The sequence below is a fragment of the Mus caroli genome, chromosome 15 (genome assembly GCF_900094665.2).
Source record: "Mus caroli chromosome 15, CAROLI_EIJ_v1.1, whole genome shotgun sequence".
Taxonomy (NCBI): domain Eukaryota; kingdom Metazoa; phylum Chordata; class Mammalia; order Rodentia; family Muridae; genus Mus; species Mus caroli.
The window spans coordinates 84,815,223-84,832,689 of NC_034584.1; the positions used below are offsets into that span (position 1 = coordinate 84,815,223).

Genomic DNA, 17,467 nt, shown 5'->3' on the forward strand with positions numbered 1-17,467 from the left:
GGTGCCTTTAACGTCTAGGATATTAATAATACAGTTTCTAGTCACTTTGTTAAAATCAACCTATATTTAGTTCTGCTACTAAAAAACAGATCTGTAGTAGCGAAGCAATTAAAGAGACAATTCTGCTTAAATCTTACCAAATCATTCCCTTTTCACCTCATTAAATATGTAAATTGTATGCTCTGCCCAAAATAAGATATAAGTTGAAACATTTTTCTAATTATGAGCTAGAGAGGGCATTGGTGGTACATGCCTTTAATCCCAGTACTATGGAGGCAAAGGCAGGTGAATCTCTCAGTTCAAGGCCAACCTTGTCTACAGAGTGAGATACAGGGCAGCCAGGGCTACACAGAGAAACTGTCTCGCAAACAAACAAAAGCAACAAACAAACAAAAAAAAAATGTGAACTGGAGGTCATGTGGAAATTCTGTTTCACAAGCCTTAGTGTTATCAGTTTCTAAAGCTGCATTAGATATATGCGAGAGATACAATTTCTAAAAGCTTTACCTTTTAAGGTCCCACATTCTGACGGCATTTCCAGAGGCCGCGTAGAGGAAAGTGCCAGTTGGGTTTAGTGCAATTTGATTGATCTGGCTCTCCCCGGAAGGAATAGCTACTGTCCGGCTGGTGCTGGCAGAACATGCTTCTCCAAGGGTAACTTGACCTGAAGATCTAGTTAAGTACAAAACAAAGCAATGTAAGTTGTGTTTTCAGACAGGAGCTTGGCTTGTGGCTGAGTTCTTAAGAGCCTCCCGGTAGACCACAGCAGGAGCTACCTGTGCTCCTGACCACGTCATCACACACGTACAGCATCACGCAGGCGATCGTTCATGACCAACTAAGAAAACGTGTATGAATAAATCAGGGAGATATTTAAATTCTTCATGTGTGTGCCTATTATGCTACAAACCCCGTGGCGTCTGAGATTAAGAACACAGGGTGGGGCATCTAACCAAGGCCTTTGTTTAATAGACCCTCCTCTTCGTTTTTGAAACGTTACCCCTGGCTTACTTATATTTCTTCCAATAAATTTACATGATGAGATGTTTCTAACTTGGACATCTTTTCCTTGCTAATATTTAAAATACACCCTCATAGAGGCAGGGGGAGAGGGGATGGGATATGGGGATTCCGAAGTGGAGACCTGGAAAGGGGAAAGCGTTTGAAATATAAATAAAGAAAATATCCAATTTAAAAAAAAAAAAAAGAACCAATCTTTCTGACTTGACACTAACGAGCAACTTAAACTGAGCTCTTCTAACTGGAGATAGGGCCTTCTCTCTCCACAGAACTTTCCTAGAGGGCGTTCTATCCAGTGCAGGAAACAGGAACTCTGAAGTAAAAAAAACTGTTTCTCAAGGGTTAACAGTCTCCACTGTTAATAAGAAACTAACTCAGTGTTCCCTTTCCTCAAGTATACTCATACTGAATTCACTTCAATTTTCATTAGGAAAAGGGGGATGGTAATTTTATAATCAAAATACTAATTAGTTGTTTTGTGGTTTTAAGTCACTATAACAACACACACTGAGAAAAGACTTTGCCCCGACTGTCCAACACAACTTGTAGTTATAACGTTTGTGCTAGCTGGAACACAGGCAGTGTGCCCATCCTAAAACATGCTTGGTTATGTCAAGGTTAGTTAAAGGTTGTAACTACTTCCTTACTCCCAGTGATGGCCAGTCATTTTCTAAGGACTGCTACTTATTTAAGTCACGTCGTCATTCCTTAAAGCGTAAGTGGCGTGCTGAAGCAGGGCCTCAGCATTTTGGAGAGGGAAGAGAGATGAAACCCACACTTGGTACCAGAGGAGTCCGGTCCTTCTTTTCCTTCTCGTGCTCCGTCTTTGTTGTGTTCTAAGTTTTCCTCCGTATGACGTCTGCACTTTTAAGTGAACACTTAAGCATCCTCTGAGAATTGGGTAGGTGGTTTTAAAAAGCTAAACTATACAAACAGCCCTGTATTTTCTTATATTTTATATAAAAAGGACAGAGCTATTCACTCTCCCGGCTGTCCTCAAAGAACTTACGTTAATGTTCGAATGCATTTTGCTGACTCTCTGATATCCCACACCTTAATATAAGATGTCGACACGGTGAAGACCAGACTGGTATAATTACAGTATTTTACAGACACCACATTGTTAGGGTGAACCCCCAGGGACATAATTTCCTGTCCGGTCACGAGATTCCATACTTTACAAGTGCGATCTGAAACAAACAAACAAGGCAGAAGAAATATGAACTATTTTAGGTTCTTTTACCAGCAACAATTATTTAAACCACATTCTACCGTGGGAACGAAACAGCAAAGGATGATGGTACTTCTCGATTTTCCTGAACTGGGCATGACCGGACAGCCTCGAATGTCTGTGGTAATTTCATAGACAAGGTAGGCAAAGGGGAACAAACAAAAGAGAGGGAGGTCTAGTATGTGCCTAATTGTTCTAGTTTCTTATAATGCAGCAAGGGGGCTGAGGGTGCAGGATCGGAGGTCTCTAAGCCTGGCTCAATCTACTAGCTAAATTAACACAGGAAAACCATTTTTACTTTCTTGACTTTCTTTATCTGTAACAAGAGGTCACAGCCTGCACCTCCTGGGAGCGATGGCAGTAATGTACATCTGTGTCATGCCTCACAGTCTCGGATGCGTTCAGAAGACGTGGTGACTTCTATGGTCTTGGCCATGTTGTTCTATTTTAATTATCTTTTGTAAATTTGCAGACCATCCATTCCTAAATCTAGAACATGATAAGTTTGTCAATCGCTGCAGGGCGATGCATCCTCTCACCACGTGCACTCACAGATATAAACAGTGGAGTTACTCCCTCCCTGACTAAGCAAAGAGATTTTATGCAATTTAGATCCTCAAACCAGCATATCAGATTCACTTAGATTCACGCGGCTTTCAATAATCCTGTTTAAAAGCCATTTTTAAATATATACATATGAGCATTTGACGGTTACTAGTACCTTTTCTTAATTTCATTTTTAAATCGTGTGTGTGTGTGTGTGTGTGTGTGTGTGTGTGTGTGTAGGTATGTGCACATGAGTGCAGGTGTGTGTGTGAACGCCAGAAGACAGCACCAGATTCCCTGAAACTGGTCTTCCAGGCAGTTGTGGGCTGCATGACCTGGGTGCTGGCAACAACTAAAATCCTGCAGGAGCCCACCGGGCAGCCTTAACCGCTGAGCCATCTTTCTAGCCCTTTCTAGCACCTTTTGATCCGGTGAAGAGAAGATCATCCGTAGAATCCACACAGAGCACAGCCTTTGTGTGCCCTTCAGCTATGTGAACGCACTGAAGAGAAGAGGCTCTGACTCCTTTGCAGGCAGGAAATGGGTTGATTATGCCCCTGAGGTGGGGGGAGAAAAGAATGACTTCAGTATCTCTATTATGGAACTAGGTGTATTTTTCCCCACATTTTTAAAAAGCCCTTATAACCAATTATTAATAATATCCAGACTATTCCCTTGATTCTTGTAGTCAAAAGGGAGTGGATAACGCGTGAAGCGAGAGCAGTGCAGAACATGAACTAACTAGGTTTCCACTGGTAACCAGTTCCACAGGCAGTGAGAGAGAGGCCTGGATTTTCTTTTTAACCGTTTCATCCCTCTGACAGCTCTTCCTTGTGACCAACAGGAAGTAGAAATGAGTAAAGTCAAAGCCATGGCTTTACCTCAGGCTGTATGGGATTCTAAGCCCAAAGAGAATGCACTGGAGAGAGTGTGACACATAAGACCTAAGGTACACAGAAAGCAGTTCTCCAAGAAAAATGGAAAAATAAAAAGGATAGGGAGACTTTGAGGGGAAGATGATATTCAAGCAGCAGCAACTTAAAGGGGTGGGAAGAAAGCTTTGATAATCTCAAAGATTTTAAAATGCAAGTTGTGCCTGGCAGCCAGGCTCCCGGGGAGTGGCTCACAGATACTATTTCTGTATCATACAATATTCATCACGAGCATCTGGTCTAGGAGGTAGGCCATGCACTGGAGACCGAAATGCATATCAACGCACTGTCTGCCCCTGATGTTTAAAGGGGTTTGGAATGCAAATGAGTGTTCGGAGGAGGGAAGATGACCAGAAACCAAGACAGCACGCATCAACAGTCACTCAAACGCATTGCTAATTCTTCTTGCTGTGAGCTATAACAACAAATGTTTCTGTTTTTAAATTGTTAGCATTCCTAGTCACACTTCTCTAGAGGACAATTCTGTCATGGAGGAAAAAGCATTGTCAGCCCTTTCAGGAATCAAAGATTAATAAAGGGGGCAAAACCGTCTCAAGCCACCTCAGATACTAACTTCTTGTTGAGCCTCACATGGAAAGATATTGGATAAATCATTATAAACACTTTTTTAAAGTAAATGTTCATCTATATCACAGGCTTGCCAATCTCATGGGGATGCCTCTGTATGGGGACGCTCCCTGTAGGGTGAGTAGATAATGAACAAGGGTGTCTGGTGTGTAAATTTTACGTTGACTCCAATAAAGTCTGACTACCACGTCTGTCAGAGAATGCCCTTCAGGAAGAGTGAGGTAAAGATGGAACCGATGGGCTAAAGAAGCTGCACCAGGGGCGAAGACTCAATCGGGAAGATCTTTGGCATTTAACCAGCCCTTCACTGGCTCTAATAACAGAAATGGCTTGCTAATTAAATTGATACATTTAATAGGAGGATACTGTACTGTGTTGCCTGCAAGGGGGGCGGGGATTACCCAAACAAGAAGTCAGTTTGTGTAGCATTAATACAATCATTGGGTAAGATTTAAACCTAGCACTCCAGTCAAAGATAGGAGCAAATTATCCAAGTATAGAAGAGGACTAACTCCTAGAGATGGGGTGGTACCTGGTGAGTACAAGGTAAGACTCAGCTATTTATGGTTTCTCTATTGAAATTGCCAAGGGTTTGTTTAAGAAGTGAAACACATTAGGACGGCCTGCCAGGCCTAACATGTTCTCCTCAGGCCACATCAGGAACAGACAGGCTTTAGCTCAGGAACACTGTGTTTTATGAACACTGAATACTAGAATCTTTCCAACTTAAAGAAAATAAAATAAAACTGTCAAGATGATAAAGGTGCACATGCCAGAGTGGGGGACAGGGGGGATATAATCACAAAACTGAAGCGCTAAATATTTAGAATGGGGTCACATAGACACAAAAAACTCCTAAATTAGGTCTCATAGCTGAAGAAGGTTGGGGGAGAAATGGATAGAAACATACAGGGGGGGGGGGGAACAGGCTAATTTTTAAAATATATTAAGGTCTTGTTATACTGTATGTTGTTCTTTTTCTTTTTCTTTTCTTTCTTTTTGTTTAAAAACAAACAAACAAACAAACAAACAAACAAACAAACTTTGGAGTGAAAGAAATTCCATATCACCAGAAGTGACCCTTGAGATTATCTCTGGATATATAAAGATAAAGGAAAAAAATATATATATATACATATATGTATGTATATATATTCCAATTTATCTGCCTGCATGCAAAATTTCAGATTGAAATCAGTAAGAATTTAAACAAATGAAAGCTGAAATGGGGGAAAAGCTACTCTCAAAAGTGTGAGCACCACCATCAAGTTGACAGACCTGCCTCGAGCATTTGAGGGGCATTGTCCTTCTGGAAGAGGCTACGGTGACTGCACACATGGGAAAGAAGTACCTAACAAAACTGTGCTAGCAGTGCGAGAGCTGCCTGTGACTCAGTGTCGCAAACCATCCTCAGAACACAGCGGCACCGTCAAATCGCTTAGGTGACCAACACGGCGTCTCCTGATAACAAGCCATGGGACCAACTCCTGATATAACAGTCAGCATAAAGCAGCCTGTTGAGCACAGCTAACTTCCTGGGAAGCGGGAGGCTTTCATTATTCTTACACAGTCTCTGTTCCTGCACATGCATGTGTGACATGCCTACGTGCTTCCACATGTATGAGCTCACGCCACTGGGGACAGGCACAAGTGTACACACTATGGACAGGCCGAGGGCTGTGGTCAGGTGTCTTCCCAGGCCATTTTCCACCCTATGTGTTGAGGCAAATCTCTCACTGCTTCAGCTACTCTAGCGAGCCACCTTGCTTCAGGCACCCTCTGTCTCTGCTTCCCGAGTGTCACCCAGGCCCAGGCCTAGGCCTCTACACCTGCCCAGGCATCCTGTGGATGCTGGAGATCCAAACTCTATTCATTCTACATCCCCCGAGGCAGCTGTCAACCACTGGTTATTTGGTGTTCTGAAGAAAATTAATCTCAATATTAAAAAATAAAAATATCCCAAGCATTCGCTAGGTAATTAAAGTGTTCTAAAATACTCAGCATTATTAGGGCTGTTAATATTTTCTACCAATCATCGTATACCACTAAGATGAGGGAGAAATGTTGGTAATGAAAGTAGACATGTAAGGTATTTTTATTGTATCCTTAATTAATCTGTTCACATTCAGGAATCTAAAAAAATGACCATTAAAAACATTTCTTTAACTTAGACAAAATTATGTAAATGTGTACAATAAAGCTAGTCTGAGTGGAGAAGACGAAGAAGGAAAAAAAAGCAAGCTCATTTGTAAAACACATGAAACTGAAGAAGAACGAAGACCAAAGTATGGACACTTTGCCCCTTCTTAGAATTGGAAACAATCACCCATGGAAGGAGTTACAGAGACAAAGTTTGGAGCTGAGACAAAAGGATGGACCATCTAGAGACTGCCAAATCCAGGGATCCATCCCATAATTAGCCTCCAAACGATGACACCACTGCATACACTAGCAAGCGTTTGCTGAAAGGACCCTGATATAGCTGTCTCTTGTGAGACTAGGCCGGGGCCTAGCAAACACAGAAGTGGATGCTCACAGTCAGCTATTGGATGGATCACAGGGCCCCCAATGGAGGAGCTAGAGAAAGTATCCAAGGAGCTAAAGAGATCTGCAACCCTGTAGGTGCAACAACATTATGAACTAGCCAGTACCCCAGAGCTCTTGACTCTAGTTGCATATGTATCAAAAGATGGCCTAGTCGGCCATCACTGGAAAGAGAGGCCCATTGGACACGAAAACTTTATATGCCCCAGTACAGGGGAACGCCAGGGCCAAAAAGTGGGAGTGGGTGGGTAGGGGAGTGGGGGGAAGGGTATGGGGGACTTTTGGGATAGCATTGGAAATGTAATTGAGGAAAATACGTAATGAAAAAAATATTTAAAAAAAATAGCTATATGCACAAAAGAAAAATAAAAAAAGAATAAAGCATTACTTCACATGTGAAAAAAAAAAAAAGCAAGCTCATTTTGTTCCATGCAAATCAGTGGAGTTACAGTACTTGGAGATGAATTTCTTCTCCCTCCCCCTGCCTACCTTCTGGAGGATCTGCTGATGCTCAGAGAAATGACCATGAAACAAAGAAAACAGAGGGAAAGAGGAGACCAACAGGTAAGTGTGGGGAGAGGGAACAAGGGAAAGAGCAAGAGATTAAGTCCCTCTCCAAATCCGTAACATGAAAAAAAAGATAATGCTATTATTCTTAAAACTTCATTTATCAGGTTTTTTTTAATTAAATATAAGATTTTTTTCCTCTAATTTTTGTCATGACATTATACTTTTTATAATCTACTACGCTGTTATGAAATAAATCTTTTACTGCAAACTGCTTAAACCAACAGGAAAAGATATCTATGTAAGTCCAGGACCTACAAGCAGCAGGGATGCTCAGCGCTAAGGTTCAAGCCTTTCTGATCTCAGGTGAAACAGGATTATCTTTTCCAGGAAAAAATAAGGGGCACAGGCAGCAACAGACAGGCTTCTAAGTTTTCACAACAAGTGTTTGCTGCTACTTTACAAGATAAACTCACAAGATACATTAAAATTAATGTTTTAAAATATTAGTGCTCTTACAAGGTTTACAATGAGTTAATTATACATGCAGTAAAAAACAAAAAACAAAAAACAAAAAAAAAAGAAAACCCATGAGGTTTCTGAGATTTGCTTAGGATTGCTAGGAAGCGTTTAGGACATCGGTGGGATGCAAGGATGAAGGATGGAGAAGAGGACGAGAGTACCTGTGCACCTCCGACAAAGAGGAATCACTTTCATCAGACCTACAGCGGAAGAGTGAAAGTCATGAGGAGAAAGAACAGATACCCACACAGGCAAAGACACTGATGACAGACCGAACATCAACAGCGTGTATAAACAGAATTTCGTAAACACTCCCTTTTTGTTTTCCGGTTTGCACCCTAAATCAGCAAGTTTAAAGTACAGTTAAATTAGACAAACAAAAGGGTTTGGTTTCCACCAAGTTTAGGGGACAAAAACTCTGCACCTATTACTACTGATCCATACATTCCACCTTCACTTCTACAACTCAGGAGCCAGCAAGGAAACGTATCAGGTATATGAACCACCTCACTGCAAATTCTCAAAATTCTAGTAACTATGTGTGAATGTATCTTGGTAATTACTGTTTTAGCTAGATTCTAACGTGGAAGTTTGATAAATTCATTTCTATATTTGCATGTTTAAAAACCCATAATTTTAACTTATTTCCAAAGGGGAGAGTTCTGACTAAGAGGCCCCTCTGTAATAACTGGTTAGGCAAGACACCGTCAGCCGGCACTCCGCCCCACAGACGGCTGTGCATTGGCTGTTAGGAACTTTGACGGTGTAGTGTCCTGGGGAGAGTGGGTAAGATAGTGGTGACCTGAAACCTGAGAAGAACCAGACTGTGAGGTCTGCATGGCACAGATGAAAAATGGCAGCCTCAAAACAGAAAAATGGAAGTCTCAAAACAGGGTCCCAAAGAAAGGAATACAAAAGGAAGGGAATTTTCAAAGTATGGGTTCCGTTGAATCAACACTATTACTTATGGGGATAAGAACCGTAAAATTAGTGCAATCTATTAAGTATATTTGTAACAAAATAGTAAGCTATGAGGAGGTTATCAAGATTGTCAAGACTGACAGAAAAAAAAAAACTGAGCAAGGTTCTTAGTCTGTACCTCAAACTGTGGTGAAACTCACTGTGTAGCCCAGGCTAGCCTTCGATGTATAGTGGTGCCCCCACCCCCTGCCCCATTTTAAGTGCTGGGTTACACTTGTGAGCCACCATATCCCGAGTGTGACAGAAGATTTTAGAACTACTGTGAATGCAAGGTACCTGGAATTTATCAACTGTTCACATATCAGTGAAGATGGGCTTCTGCGATGTGTGACTAACGTCCTACCCTCCTCTGTGGATGGGACAACTTAATGACTATAAGGGCCGTCTTGTTCAATAGCACAATATTTTCCTTTCTAGATCAATCCTCTAGTGAGTCTATTAAAAAAAATAAACTAATAAGGAATACATAAGTAACTGATTTGTGAATTAAGCAGATTAAAAATGATTTCCAAATAATGAGTATAATTACATTTATAGAGCCATTTAATACAATCGAGGCATATTAGGCAGATCTTTTAAATGGCATCCTATAAATTTCAGAGATGTCACATGCGGGACAGTAACAGCACAGGAAGCCAACAGCTGTGGCTGGCAGGAAGGATGCTAAGTGCACACACTCACGAAGGGATTATTCAGATTCCAAGCAGACATGCCAGAGCCTGTGACTCTACATTAGGACAGTCATAGCATCACTGACTTTTTAGAAGAAAGTTCCTGGCTCAGCACAGGGACACGTTTTTACTTCTAAGTTAGTAAAATATGATATTTTCCACATCCTAGCCTCTCCCCACAACTCCCTTCCAGTCCCACATCCTCTGCCCATAAGGCCAATGTTTTACTCTGATAATGCAATTACTGGAGTTTATGGAAGATTTAACCTAGAACCACCAAAATGTCAGGAGCTTGTGGTCTTTGTAAGTTCTCTCATCTAACAACGGTGAGGCATTCACCACATTTCAATATAGTCAGTCAGAGTTAGACACTTTTGGAAGCTTATAGAAAGCCAAATACGTTTTGAAACATCAAATGTTCAAAGGGTTTTTGTTTTGTTTTGTTTTGTTTTGTTTAATTCTAATTTACTTTACAGGAGTATGAGAGATGAGAACTGAAAGCCCAGGCCGTGCACCGCAGGGAGCCATGTTCAGCAGGGAAATGATCTCTTAAGTTTGGCCACATGGCTCCTTTCTACTTAAAAAGTACAAAAATATGGCAGACTCCACCTCCCAGACAGCAAGGGCAGAAGGTTCGCACAGACTGTTCTGGGGGGTGCGGAGTCCGGGGTGAGAGGCCAGGCCAGGGCTCTCTTCCACAACATACTTATCCTGCTGAACTGACGGGGTTCCCTGAGGCACAGTAAGGCGATTAAACACATTCAGTTCGTTACGGGGCCGGCTTGGTGGGGAGGAAGGAGGTGAGAGACTAGTCTCGGAAGCGCCCGAATCTGAGCTACGAGAAAAAAGAACATCAAACAGGTGGCTTTAGTTGGTTATGTCCTGTTAGGAAAGTTCTAGAAACATGCTTTTAAAAAAAAATCTTTTTATTATAGAATTCCTTCTCTTCTTCCTCTCTTCCTTCTTTTGAGATTAGGCTCTCTGAACAAGTTAGAAAACAATTTTAGCAGACTTTTTCACATTGGCCACAAGACGTCAGTGGAGGAAGAGAATCTTCCTAGTGAGATCCAAACATCCACACTACAAGGCAAGCCCGACTGAATAACAACAAATGTAGACAGAATTGAACGCAAGTTGCTCACACTGTACGGGTGAGCTCAAGAGCAGTTTGCCTAATCAGTTGACTTTTAAATAATATATTTTCTCTAGTTCTACCATTTCTCAATGATTCCTGAGATACTGGATTCGACGAAAAGAAGCAAAGTCACTTCTTTAAAATTATAGCAAGCAAGGATGAACAACAGAAGGATAGGGAGTGTGCCAGTCAAGTCAGCTCCATGACGGTCGGTGTAGACACTGTGTAAGTCATTTCTTGGCACAGGAGAAGAGAGAGTGAGGGTGTAAGATTGTCCTCTGAGGAACAGAAAATATACAAACATGTCTGTATGTTAACGAAACAAAAGAAGACAGTAAGTTTACTGGTATCTCAAGGCAGATGGGCACAAATGCTTTCTACCATGAACCCATCTTCCCCAGTAGCATCTTGGAGAAATGAGGAGGGAGGTTGGTAGCACACATAGGTCGGGATGTTTTACAGGATAATTTACTTTCTGTCAATCATGATGGTGTCAATCATGATGGTGTAGTGCACCCGTGCAATGGGCTCAGCAGTCTATACTCCACACTGCTAATTAATCCTCAGGAAACGTAAGAGACATGGCGGAGGATGATGCCAACAAGCCCAAACATGAGAAGGAAGAAAATGTCCCACACACCGTGCCTTGTGAGCAATACAGAGTCTGTGGTCACTTGAGGGAGGGAGAAGGTCAAGTCAGTTTCAGAGGACAGGAGAAATTAATTTTGAATCTTTACGGAAGACGATTCAGAAGGGAAGCTTGGTAAGTTTTAGTTGAGATGCATTAGTAATGCGCTCAGGGATGCAGGAACATAACTGGAAAAAGGTGTTAGTGGCGTGAACAGGGAGAAAGGTGCTCAAGTATATGAATGGTGGACGTGTGACCATAAAGCCAGAAGACTGCTTAGCCAAGCCAAGAGTTCTCTTGTGTGTCTGTGAAACAAGCCTAAGCGCACAGTCGGCATCTGCAGCTGCCCTTTGGCCAGCATTCGCTGCAGCGGACCTTTAAGCCACTGGGTAGGTAGAAAGCACTGGGGACTTACTGTTTATGTTCCTTCGCCTTTGGCTTATCTGCTTTCTCATATGCCTTTCTCCTTGTTACAGGGGAAGGCTCTGGCACTTTTTTTTCTGATAGAGATGACTGTCTGGAACTACAACAGGAAAAAATTTTCATTATTTTTTATTTATTTATTTTATTTTTATTTTAACTATTTTTAATGTGTCTACATTTAAAAACCTCACCAGCCAATCTGATCTGAAAGCGCTAAATTTATTTATTGGGGGGAGGGGGTGGTGGAAATAAAACTCGGATAGGAAAATAATATATGACTCTATTTTTTTATTGCTAGGAGCTCAATAACTGCACATTTTTAAGTTAGTGATTTTATTAATTATGTGAACGGCTGTATCTTCTCATTTAAACATCAATAATACTGCCAAATGAACAGAATAGATAGTTTGTAAGTATCCAAATTTTATCAGAAATTGTTTGACCTGAGGGAAAATTATCTTAACAGTTTTACAAGAAGAAAGGTACTTGAAAATGAGAAATAAAACAGTTTAATAAGAAAACAATAAGATAGCAATGTAAGTAGTCACACAAAACCAATAACAACAATCATTTTTACTAAACTAGATTTAGTCATCAATTAGTCATTTTATATATTTTAGTTCTAAAATATTCTTGTCATTAACTTTAGATTGTAAAAGCTAGGTGTAGTGGCTCAAGCTCAGAACCCCAGCACTTAAGAGAGTGGGGGCAAGAGGTTCTTTGAGGAAAAATCTGAATCCTGCATCCATGGGGCAAACCAAATTCAAAATTAGACAACTTCAGCGATTAAGCCAAAGCTCTCACATCACAGGTAAAATGTCAGACTCCACAATCTTGAGAGCAATTTGCCTATTCAGCTTATTTATAAACTATTTATTTTCTTCTGTCCTGTATTTCTCAATCATTCCTGAGACACTGGGTTCAATAAAAAACATGAATTATATATCTGGATCCTGGACTACACAGTGATTTTCTTTCCTCTTTTTTTTTTTTTTTTTTTTTTAGGGCAGCCTGGAATAAAATGAATGAGATCCTGTGTTAAAAACCTTCTTGAATTAAAAACAAAAATGTGGAGTGGTTGCTGAATAAATAAAGCAATAAAAGACTATGAGTCTTGTGAATGCAATGATGAATATTACTATTCTCAGCAAGTGACACTAATAAGAAAAAAAAATTATGGAATGGGTTTCCATAATTGATATTTAAAAATAAAAAAAGAGACTTATCGTTAAATCTCATGTGTCTGAAGAAAGCCCATTTTAGCAATTCTGCATTGTAATGCGTGATAAGGAAACGAAGGCGGTGCCGTATGAGCTATAGGCGCTCCTGCACCAAACGCACGGACAAACTTAAATTTCTAAGAGCCTGGGTCTGACCAGGTGATACAGGCATGGAGTCTTAGCACTTAGAAGGTGGAGCCAGTAGCAGAGGCTCCAAGAGACTGCCTCAAACATGCAACGATGAAACTGTAAGGAATTGTGAGTCCAGCCCTCTAAGTTCATGAAAACATAGAGGAAAATGTATGAAGAGACAAAGTCAAAAAGACATTTTTTATAATCTGCCATAAAGTATACATTTATAAAATATATATATATATATTACCTGAATGGAGATTCCAGGCCACAGACTTAGTCCTGAAGTTCTTAACATGCCTGTCCTAAGGCACACTAAACGCTGAACACATGCAAGTTTCTAGCTGTCCCTTATTGGTGTCACTACCTTGACTAAAATTATTGCGCCCTCATCCTATCACAGCACTGAAGCCGTGGTTACACTGGTTAGCAGCATCCAACATTAATCACACAAGCACATGCAGGAAAATTCTGTCATTAAAATTAATTAACTAAAGATCATAGATGCGACTGCTGAATGGAAGAGAATGGGAATGCCTTCACAAAAGGAAGGTTCTGGGAAACAGACACACGTAGCAAGTTTATTCTACTTCGTATTATCTGTAGCGTTGCATAGTGCCTGCTGCTTTAGGGGTCATGTTTCTCATATATGTGCATTCGTATCAGAAATCATTTGCTACTTAAGAGTTAGTTTGCAAAAAGCATCACTAAAAATCTTTACAAGTTGGGAGCTAGAGAGATTGCTCAGTGGGTTAAGAGCACTGGCTGCTCTTTCAAAGGACCCAGGTTCAATTCCCAACACCCACATGGTGGCTCATGGCCATTTGTAACTACAGTTCCAGGGTATCAGACCTGCTCTTCTGACCTCTATAGGCACGACACACTCACATGCAAAACACTCATATACATACATAATACATAAAAATCTAAAAAAAAAAAAAAAGGGAAATAAAGTTCTAATTTTAATGTAACTACTGACACACATGCACACACTCAAACACACACACAGGTGCACACATGTATACCGGTGCACCCGCACTCCTAACAAAAGTGCGGAGAATATGTTCATATACTATGTGCTATGCAGCACTTGTTTCATTTAGAAGAGCTTTGCTGTTATAGATATCTTTTCAATAGGGACTTTCTTCTTCAATTCTTACTGACAAGAAAAGTATTCATTCACCCCCATTCATCCCAGACATACAATTAGCTTCAAGGTAAAGAGTCTGAAAAGGTGGTGGTCATGTTAATTTATATCTCTAATCTCAGCACTTGAGATCCAGAGGCTAGCCTGGTCTACACAGCAAATCCTATGCCATCCACGGCTACATAGTGAGACCCTGTCTCAAAAAAATTAAAACAAAACAAAATACAAAAACTTGAAATGCACATAGGTTATAATTTGTTGGGTTTTTTTTTTCCTTTAAAGGGGTCAGCAACAAATTACAATCCTACCAGGTTATTAGAACTAGAATGTAAAAAACCTGGGGCAAATCCGAGGCTGTAAAGCTTTTGTTGACATGTATTTTATTTGTATAACTTTAACCTAGCATATTTCTAAATAAATTATGCCTATGACCATGACTCAGAGTTATCCTAAAACTTGGAAATTAAACAAAGCAAGTCAAAAAAGAAAGTGAGATCTTAAATTATTTTGACTGTTCAACACATTAGGGCTGAGGCTGGAGAGGGCGCTGTCTAGGGAAAGTGCTTAGTGCACAAAACTGACTAACGGAACTTGGAAGCCTCGAACCTACATAAAAACCAGGCAAGCACAGTGGCTCTCCCATAATCCCAGCCCAAAGCAGGCGGGGAAAGGGAACTCCAGGAAGAAGCTTGCTGGCCTAGAGCGCAAACTCTTGAGTATAGAAAGGGACGAAGCTTCAATGAGTATACTGAGAACAACTGGGCACAACACATAACCTCAGCTCTAGCCCTCCTCTATGCACAAGAATGCACATACACACAGATACATGCACACACACATACACAACACACACACAAAAGACATACATAAACAACACACACATACACAACACATACACATGTGCAAACAAAAATCAGGGCCAACAGAACCTAACAGAAATGACTTTGAAAACCAGAGACTGAGTATCTATGAGAAATTAGCAACATGCATATTAATAAACACAAGGAAATGCCAAAAGAAAAGGAGTTAGTATAGCTGGGCCAGACTTACATGCTGCCTATCTTAGAAGGTAAGCCAGATGGGGCAAGAAGCTCTTTGTCCCTAGCAGAAGTACCACTTGTCTCTGTGTTCATTCCAATCTCCTGCCCTTCTGCAACAGGTGCCAGAGGGCCAGGCAAGGAGGCATCTCCTGCACTAGTGTCTGAGGCTACTTCACTGCTATCTGCATACAGCAACTCCATCTGAGTGGTGGTTCTCCTTCGAGCCTAGTTAGAGAAGGGAGAGAGAAGCAATGAGAAGCCAGCTTAGGCACGGAACTTGATTGAGGAACAGAGAGCTTCTATTATTATTATTAAGATAGATTATACATGTATCACCTACTTTGATATAGGAAATAGATACAAACATTCAGCACATTGTTTTCCTTCCAGGTGTGTCGAAAACAACAGAGTGACAGAGGTGAGGCAGGGGTGTAGCCAGATAAGACCGTTCAACCACAACAACGGCCAGCATGTGGACCGCACATCTGTGCCAGGCACAGTGGGCACAGTTCTAAATCTCCATTATGTCCGGTGTAGAGAGATAACATGTTTACAAGGGAGGATGTGAAGGTGCAGGGACCCTATACATCTGCCTGGGGTAACTCCGAGGACAGTCAAAGGTCACTACCATCACTGTGTTGAACCAGTGACCAGCTCCTTCAACAGGTAACTGCTTTTAAAAAGAGAGAGGGAGAGGGGGAGGGAAGTGGGGAGGGGAGGGGGAGAGGGAGAGAGACAGAGAGAGAAAGATAGAGACAAACAGAGATACACACACACAAAGAGACAGAGAAAGAGAGAAACAGAGACAGACATACACACACACAGAAAGATAGAGGACAGAGACAGAAACAGACACACACAGAGAGAAAGAGACAGAAAGGCAGACAAACATACACACACACACACACACACAAAGAGAGACTGAGAGAAACACACACACACACACACACACACAGAAAGACAAACAGACAAGACAAAGAAATGGGAAAAGCGAGTGGGAAGGAATTATGCCAAAGAAAAATCCATTGCATGACATTCAACTAAGTTCTAACGTTGCCCGTTGTTAAATGCTTTGTTAATGTGAACTTTAAATTTTTATTTTCAGTGTTTTGGGGTTTTTTGTTTTTGTTTTTGTTTTTGTTTTTGTTTTTGTTTCTGTTTTTCTCCTTATATGCAGCAAGGCTTTGGGATTTTGGAATGAGAGAGGATCCTTTGTTGTTTACAGCCATTGTTATCTTTACCCTCTGGGCTGGCTCCTCCCACTGCAAAGGTGCCAGGGCAGAGAGCACCCGTCCCTAGATGAGCCCTAACCACAGTGGTTCAGGTCATTCTGTGGCTATCACTTCAAAAGTCTCTCCAACATCTCACATACATGTCACTGAGTGTAATCTCACAGAGCCTGGTCGATAATCCCTCTCTCTGCTTACACTTGGATCCAAACCACAATGGAATATTTTGAGCTTTGGCAAATTGTTTGATCATCCACAACAAAATACCAACTCTATACTGTATGCCAGTGCTCAAAGACTATACAGAAATCTCAAGATGTATTTTCATTAGCCTCACAAGTATTTCTTTAAAAATTCTTTAAAATTTACACTAAAAAAACAATCCATATTTAGTTAAGATTTATCATGGGGGAAGGAGGAATGGAGAATCTGAAAGCCTTGGGCCCATATTCATACAAAAAAAAAAAAAAAAAAAAAAAGCAAAACTTCATGGTGAGACAGGGCAGGACACCCATCCAAAAAGAGATCTAACGCGCTTCGTCAGATGGCCCTGCTATATCAGGCTGCAGCGGCAAAGGGTCATCCTCTATAAGCGGCTCAAAGTACCTCCTGCCATTAACCAGTTCACCCAGGCTCTGGACAGGCAAACAGCTACTCAGCTGCTTAAGCTTGCCCACAAGTACAGGCCAGAGACAAAGCAAGAGAAGAAGCAATGGCTACTGGCCCGTGCTGAGAAGAAAGCTGCTGGCAAAGTGGATATCCCAACTAAGAGACCTCCTGTCCTCTGAGCAGGATTCAATACAATCACCACCTTGGTGGAGAACAAGAAGGCTCAGCTGATGGTGATGGCCCATGACGTAGACCCCCATTGAGCAGGTGGTTTTCCTGCCTGCCCTGTGTAGAAGATGGGGGTGCCCTACTGCATCATCAAGGGAAAGGCCAGACTGGGGAGCCTGGTTCACAGGAAGACA

General features: G+C 41.3%; 1 protein-coding gene across 20 annotated transcripts in view; it reads right to left on the bottom strand.

The window, feature by feature from the left end:
* The window catches only part of Kif21a (kinesin family member 21A), a 116,876-nt gene that overhangs the window by 6,700 nt on the left and 92,709 nt on the right, over positions 1-17,467 (bottom strand). For 3 of the 20 annotated variants that reach the window (XM_029469612.1, XM_029469615.1, XM_029469616.1), the window contains 8 exons: positions 15,278-15,492; positions 11,721-11,828; positions 10,249-10,377; positions 8,052-8,090; positions 7,351-7,365; positions 3,218-3,354; positions 2,030-2,210; positions 508-672 (listed from right to left, as the gene is read on the bottom strand). In XM_029469612.1, the coding sequence (XP_029325472.1) occupies positions 508-672; positions 2,030-2,210; positions 3,218-3,354; positions 7,351-7,365; positions 8,052-8,090; positions 10,249-10,377; positions 11,721-11,828; positions 15,278-15,492 (989 nt within the window). The remainder of the gene's footprint in view (positions 1-507; positions 673-2,029; positions 2,211-3,217; positions 3,355-7,350; positions 7,366-8,051; positions 8,091-10,248; positions 10,378-11,720; positions 11,829-15,277; positions 15,493-17,467) is intronic. The other 17 variants (XM_029469631.1, XM_029469628.1, XM_029469629.1 and 14 more) reach the window with 12 other exon arrangements.